General features: G+C 43.2%; 1 protein-coding gene across 1 annotated transcript in view; it reads left to right on the top strand.

Moving 5' to 3' along the window:
- The first annotated feature begins 1989 nt into the window (after nt 1-1989).
- Nucleotides 1990-7846, top strand: part of SGK1 (serum/glucocorticoid regulated kinase 1) — a 108456-nt gene continuing 102599 nt past the window's right edge. Inside the window, exon 1 of the mRNA XM_032844788.1 lies at nt 1990-2110. Within this exon, the coding sequence (XP_032700679.1) occupies nt 2042-2110 (69 nt within the window). The 5' untranslated portion in view covers nt 1990-2041. The remainder of the gene's footprint in view (nt 2111-7846) is intronic.

Below are 7846 nucleotides of genomic sequence, written 5' to 3'. Positions count from 1 at the left end.
GACTCTCTGCTCAGCAGGGAACCTGCTTCCCCCTCTTTCTCTCTGCCTGCTGCTCTGCCTGCTTGTGATCTCTCTCTCCCTCTGTCAAAAAAAAAAAAAAAAAGAATCTTAAAAAAAAAAGAAAGAAAGAAAAGCCACGAGCTATTGGATTTATACTCCAATGAAATCAATGCATCTCTTCCCAATTGACTTGTATGTTTCTCTTCTAGGTATTGCTTTTAACGAGCTGGCCATTTGTTTTATCAAGTAGGCATGTGCCTTCTTTATTTTTTTTTAAAAGATTTTATTTATTTATTTGACAGAGAGAGAGATCACAAGTAGCCAGAGAGGCAGGCAGAGAGAGGGGGGAAGCACACTCCCTGCTGAGCAGAGAGCCTCACATGGGGCTTGATCTCAGGACCCTGAGATCATGACCTGAGCCAAAGGCAGAGGCTTAACCCTCTGAGCTACCGAGGTGCCCCTTCCCCTTATTTTTCGATTACACTCCCTCATGACTATGAAAAGACTCTTCTTCCTGGGGATACTTGGTACCTTTGGATTTGATCTGATGGATACATGGAATAACACAGCAAACAAGTGAATGACTAAATAAGTGAATGAGAACAGGAAGGACAGAATGAATGAACAGTTGCCTCCGTGTCACGGATAGGCACTGTCTGAGAGGCACGGTGAGGTCAGGGGACTGGCTGAGAGCCTCTCACACAGACATGAGAACAGGCCAGATCAGAAGCCAAGTTTCTTTTCCTTGCTCTCTCCATTTACCCATCAACTCTCATTTTTAAAAAGTCTCCATAAAATATCAACATTAAAGAGTAAAGATGGGAAAATAGGGCACACACAAATTAAGTGGTGTTTTTAAGAATGAATTTAATGTGCAAAGAATGACATGGGTAAGGATTTCGGGGGTAGATTTTCAATTGATAGGTAAAGAAAGGCTTTTTGGTCATTCATCAGGGCTTCCTTTCCATCAGATGGTTTCAGTAATACTTTTTGGTCATGTTCTTTGTGTGTTTTACCATAAGACATTTCGTATATGTCCATTGTGTTCTTTTTTAAGAGCTTTCTTTAGGGAAAAAGGCAGTTGCTTTCACCGTTGGCCACTCTGTGATGACAAGTGGGGAGAGGACAGTCCAAGACGTTCTATACGGTTAGTATGAGAGCCTCCATTGTTCTACCTACGCTTGCACCTTATTTCATTTTTCTCCACATTTGAACAGATCGGGAATGAATTTGATTAAATTTCCACCGAGAGACTTATTATATTCAGGAACACGTATCCAAAGAACCTCAATGAGCATAAAACCAAAAAGGGTCTGCATTTCACAGGAAAGTCTGATTTAAACGGCCCTACCAACAAAAAGAAAAGCACACGCTATTAAAGTAGCTCTCCCGAGGGCTTGTCAACTGCTTTTCAATGCGTCCAAAGCCGGCGTCTTCTCTCCCGGGGCTGCTCAGATATTCATGAATCTCTGCGTCTTCAGCCGCGCTTTCTCTCTCCCTCTGCCTCCCTGGCGCGGCTGTCCCTCCCTCCCTCCCTCGGCTTCTGCTCTTTCTTACTCCTTCTCTCCGCGGCTTAACTACCAGCTCCCACTGGAACTTGCACGATCAAAAACAGCTCTCCTCCCGAGCAGCCTCCAGCCGCGCGCAGCACCTGGAGCCGAGCGGCGGGCCCCGAGCGCCCGCCGCAGAGCCGCCAGGTAGCCGGGGGCGCGCAGGGGGTGCCCCTCTCCGACTCGCCAGCGGCAGAGCAGAGCATCTCCCCGGGATCCGCCGCAGCCCGGGGGCCGGCCGCGCCGATGCCCGCGCCTCGGAGCAGCGATGGGAAGAGCAGAGCCACTGCCGGTGGCAACTGAGAGCGGGGAGAGGTTGTTGCGGTAACGACGCTGCAGGATGTGTGAGTGAGGACCCGAGCCCCGCCAGGTTCTCCATCCCGCTCGGTCTTTACTGCCTGCGTCCGGGAGCGCGGCCGGGGAACCCGCTCGCTGCACTCACCAGGCGGTGCCACCCTGGATCTATAACTGTGAACTCCCTACGGTGGAAAATGGTAAACAAAGACATGAATGGATTCCCAGTCAAGAAATGCTCAGCCTTCCAATTTTTTAAGAAGCGGGTAAGGACGGGTTTTGTTTGTTTCTTTTGTTTTCTGCTCTTCTCTGAAATGCTTTTGATTGCTGGCCAGGAATAAGCCAAAGGTTGTCTTGCAGATTCCCAAAGGAAAGGCGAGCTTCTGGATGCCTTGGTCCAGCTGGGAAATATACCTGTCTTGATGCAAATTTGTGGGTGGGGGCGCCTCTGAACAGTGGGGGTGGGCTGGGCTGCCTGCCTTACAGAGGGTTTGAGCCGGGAATGGGAATTTCTCAAAGCCACAGGATGACAGTCAGTGTCTAAAAGAATTGGCCTGGGGTACAGTTATGGCTAGTAATTTAGTCAGGGACTAATTCAGTAGCTCTCCTTTCTTACCTTCGAAGGGTTCAACTTTTTCCACCCCTTTCACTGACTCTGTCTCAAGTGCTGTACTGCCATCTTCATTACAAGCCGCAGCTTCTGGCTTCCCAAAGCCATGCAGCCAATAACTTGTCGAGTCTCTATCAATGGTAAAAATAGCAAAGGACTAGAATGGCCTTTTGCAGAAATGATGGAATCCAGCTTTTTAAAAATTCTCTATTTCACGTTGCCTCAATGTTGCTTGGTATGACTGCCTTTCTTTTTGAGAGAACAGTGGACAGTCTGAATCCAAGTGACAAGATGGGCTTATGCTGCTGTATATATTTATCCCGTAATTCCTTGTTCTTCCATTCATAGTTGTTAACATCACTTTGATTATAAAAGAGGGGAAAAAAGAAAGAAAGCGGTATTTTTTGTGTGTTTCACAATAAACTGAATGCATTGTAATTGTCACGCTGGTGGTCTGCATAAACCTGCAGATTTATACACAAGTGGGAGGTAAGAAATGTATGATTGTTAAGAGACTGATGACTGGCACTCTTAGGGAGAGTTTTGTAAACAACAGAACCTTCTTTCAGCCCCCAGGTGCCCTGTCCTATTTAATCCCCTAGGGCAATTCCATCAAAATGGTTCTCTCCATTCATTCTTCCCGCCCTTCATTCAGGTCCCTTTCTGCGCTGTGCCTGACACACAGCCTTTCCCTTAACCCACCAGCAGAACACAATGAATTACACACCGGGCCAGACTACCTTCCTGCACCAAATGGGCAAGCTGGAAAGGCAGTTCTGGAAGCAGTAAGTTAGGCCTAGCTAGAGGGCTGGCACAGGCTCCCTTTGACTAGCTCATGGTTAAAGCACAAAATTCCCTCAAGTCATGGGCCAAAACATATGCATTAACAACAAGGCAAAACCACCCTGTCCTTCCTGCTGCCCCTGAAGATCCCTCACTAGTGGAGACTGCAGGCTGAACCAAAGCAAGTCAGTGCAACTTCTCAGTGCTCTGCAGTGTTTCTTGGTTTTCCCTGCAGCCAAAATGTTTCTTTCCAAGGAATGGGCCCATCGTGAAAAGTCATCACCAACGGCAAACAAATGTTTTGCTAATAATCAAAAAACATGTCATAGCCCATAATTCAGGGCTTAAACTCTTTACTCTCTTTGAATTAATGAATTTATTTAATGGTATTGGTGGGAGGGGAACAAGGGTGATATTTTACAACTCCTCATTTAGGTATTTTTTTTATCAACCAAGTAGCTGTCAAGTAGAATTTTTTTTTTTTTAAGTTGTCACTTACTTTCTTGGCTATCAAAATGTACTGATCGATATATAATTTACTATCTGATTTCTTTCTGCTTAAAAGCATAATTTACCAATCGTGTTCAGTTGGCACCTCCGTTGACCTTGAATTTTGCAAAGAACTAGCCAGGATTTTATCTATTTGGCAGAGAGAAAGAGGTCTATAACGAGATTTTCTGGCTGGCAGCTTCAACTGCTTTCTAACCTGGGTTTATCAGTTGCTGGAGATAGAATCAGAAATCTCCTTACTGGTCTCCTTACTCCTCAAGGACAGCAAAATCAGCAGAATGTGACTTTGTAAGAAATCATGGGCAGCCCTGAAGATAAATTCCTTGATTCTTGTCTACTGGTATACAGTAGTTCCAAAAGTCTATTTCATTTTGTACCATGACTTTTGCTTTGGGCTTTGCTTTTTTGTTTGTTTGGTTTTGGGGGTTTTCTAGTTTGTAATTATACAACCAACATGTAAACAGATGTGTAAAGCATTAAGACAATGCCAGGTAAATCCCACCTCTTCCCCAATCTTCCCCAGATGGAACTGTTGTGGCCATGTTGTTGTTCATAAAGTCCAGCCTTTTTCTATGCATTTACATACACATTCATATACGAGAATGTCTTTGTTTTCAGCTAAGAATAATCTATTTTCCCTATATTCTACTGTTGGAGTTCCACACATTTCTGCATTTTTATTTTTAACCTAGATGGACAGTCTTACAAAGTGAGCCTTTATCCCGTGCCCACGTAAAACATGAATAGATCTTAGAAAAACAAAACAAAACAAAACAAAACAAAAAACCCATAGGTATTTTAGGGCTCACGAGAAAGACTGAGGTTTGGACCCAAACTATGATTGCAGAAGCCTTAAAGAGTGCTTCTGACACCTCTGAGACATTCCAAAGGGAGCACAGAGAAGCTCACTAGAGGGGAATATTGATGACCTGCCCTGTCCTTCATTTAGGAGAGTAAGTATAGCCATCATTTATCTAGTGTTTCCTACCTTCTAGAGGTTGAGGGCCAAATACTTTACGGGAATGATCTCATTTAATCCTCACAGAAACCCAATGCAATGTGTGGCTCAGGGAGATTAACCAACCAGCCCAAGGTCACAAAGTAGCAGAGCTAAAATTTAAACTTTGTTTAACCCAAAGCCTGTGTTCTTAGTCCAGACTTTTGATTTCAAATCATCCTCCCACATTTTTTTTTTTAATTTTCCACCACAAAATATTTTTTTCTTTTTTTTCCAAGTGAAATCTTTTGGTATTTTGGTATTTTTGGTATCTCTATCCAATGTATCAAACTTCTGAAGGCAGCCTACCCTCAGCAGACAAGCCTCTCGAAGCTCCTTTCCAGCCCACAGTCTGGAGACAGGCGGTCTTGGTGCAATTTCCCCAAATCCTTTGGACTTATGCTTTCCACTCTCATGTCTCAAAAGCTCAACTAAATCAGCTTAATTTCATTTAGCTGAGAATTGCTAAGCTAAACTCCATAAGAGTTCTACTTCCAATCTCTCCATGTTAATGATAAGTTAGCATTAGGATACCTTTGGATTATGTTTTAGTCTGAGTCTGTAAAGATTCACTTAAAGTGAATGAGAAGATGTCCTTATCAGTTTTATTCTCCCAATCCGACAGCTTTAAAAGTTATCAGTTGTGCTAAAGATAATCCATTTTCATGGATTTTAAGATCTGTTTATAGTTCAGATTCTTGCATTATGACTCAGAAAACACAAACAAATGGCATTGTCTTCAACTTGATAATCCTAGGTCTGTAAAAAAGACTTCGGTAGCCATAATTAAACTGTCTTCTGTAAAATTTCAGAGGCTATCTGGCCACATAGAATTTTGGATTTGGAGTGAACCTTAGAAATGCTCTCACTGACCTCCCTGTTTTAGTGATGAGTAAACAGTATCAGGAAGGAGAAGACACCTGCTCAGATTAGAATATGGCTAAGCGCTGCTCACATGGGCACGGTTTTCACTTCCAGATCTAGTATGCTTTCCTCCTCATCATGCCCTCTAACTAGTTCAGGGCTTCATGCCTTGTCCATTCATTTTTTAATCAAAATCCAGCTCTCATCTTCATAGAATTAACTGCCTAGTGACCACCAGCTTTGACAAGACACTTTTGTCTGGACCCAATATTTCATGATTTTGTGCATTTGAACAATTTCCTTATGTTGTATTATTCTTTAATAATAACAAATTTTATAATCACCATCATTTATACAACACTAACTTCGCTGGGCACTGTTCTCAGAGTTTTAAGTATGGTTATGTATGTAAGTTCTCACAGAAATCCCAAGATAGATGCTATCGGCATCCCAATTTCACAGGTGAAGAAACTGAGGAGTATGGAGGTGGAGAGAGCAGTCCTAGGGCACACTGCCAGTTAGCAGCAGAGTCAGGGTTTGGATCCAAGTGCTTGGTTCCACAGCCCGTAGCCTTAACCACTGTCCACCCTGCCTGTTGGCGTTAACCAGTCCAGCATGATCAGAGGAGAAGTGAAGAGGTACTACAGCCCTAGCTTCCTCCTTTCTCTAAACATGTCAGGGAACAAAGCGAAGGTTCTCAGCCCGATTATGTTGTTTATCCTGGCAGAGCTGAGGGGTGAAATTTAGCTCCTCTGAAGTGGTTATTCTCCACCACTGTTCCATTAACAGCATTCCTTTACATGTATTTCCTCTTACTGTCCTATTATGTCTGCTTAAAGCATTGCATTGGAATGATAACAAAGATCTTCTACCTATGTGAAATACTCCATGTCTTCCTGGAGGGTTAACATTTATTGAGCTTTTACTAAGCATCAGGTGCTGTTCGAAGTACTTTACTAGTGTGATCCTCAGAATCTTTGATTACGCCCATCTTACGGCCAAGGACACAGAGCTTCAGAGAGGTTAAGTAACTGGTTCAAGGTCATGGTGTTATTAAGAAGGGTAACAGAATTCAAACTCAGGAATCATCTCTAGTTCCACCAATCTTTCCATTGACATCTCTGGAGTGCACTACCATGATGCTAACACTGCTTCAGGGTTGGCTCTCCCTATTGGAAACTACTGTGAGGATGATCCAAAGAGGATTTTGTGGGGAGCTTTTGGCCATAGCTATGGAGAGTTAACATTTTCCAAGCGACTCCCGAGGGTAGGAGGAATGCTTTCCAACAAATCTGAAGTCTCCAAGATATATTTGATCATACTTCCTGGCGCCATAGTGCTTCCTACTGTGCTTTCTTCTGAGGTGGCTAAAACCCGAGTTGTTTGAGTCCTTCCTGTGTGGGTTCCCACAGCATAGCACGTGGTCTTGCTCACCTTGCGTGGTAACATCAGGACTGTTTACTCACCCGTAGCTCCCACAGGGCAGGAAGGTCCTTAAGGACAGAGAACCCATGACCTTGTTCATCAGATCCCTTACTTGTCAAACCAAAGTTGTTAGATGAAAGTATATACAAAATGAATGAATGAATCCTTTTGTTAACTTGTCCCTAAGTCATTGTCTTGTCCTCTTCCTCCCTGTTTTTCTTTCTTGAGAGAGATTAATGACTTAGAAGTCTAATGCATTTTAATTTCCTCTCTGTTTAGATATGGATTATAAATAAATGAAGACTTTGAAAAATACCTTAAATCTGGTTCAAGGACAAGTTGTCACTATGCTTAATAGCTGGCAGGTCCTTTGGGAGACTTGACCTCATCTTGTTTGCTGCTTCAGTGTCCACTCCACAGACTCTTTTCTGTAATACTTTCTTTCCCTGTTAAGTCAATCGATGCAATGACATATTTGCTTAGTTAGGTTTGGCAGTAAGATTGACTACTTTGCTTTATTGTACATGAATTTAAATCTGACTTCAGTATTATGTAGTATTTGCATTATGTATTCTCCACCTGGAATTTAAAAAAAACAAAAAACAAACAAACAAAAAAAAACAAACATCTTCCCAGCTATCATTTTTTCCATGTGGTTTTAGGAGCCACCGAGTATGAAGAAGTTGACCTCAAGATGCTTTTTCCACTTTGACCACTAAGTTGTTGAGGGGTTGGCCTGGAGCAGGGGCAAGTTCAGCTGGTCTGGTGTGGCTGGGCAGGGGAGTTGGGTCTCCAGTATGGCGGCATGCAGGA

The sequence above is a fragment of the Lontra canadensis genome, unplaced genomic scaffold, assembly GCF_010015895.1.
Source record: "Lontra canadensis isolate GAN:19392208 unplaced genomic scaffold, GSC_riverotter_1.0 scaffold156, whole genome shotgun sequence".
Taxonomy (NCBI): Eukaryota; Metazoa; Chordata; class Mammalia; order Carnivora; family Mustelidae; genus Lontra; species Lontra canadensis.
The sequence above is the reverse complement of the archived record's forward strand: the minus strand, read 5'-3'. Positions and strand labels throughout refer to the sequence as shown.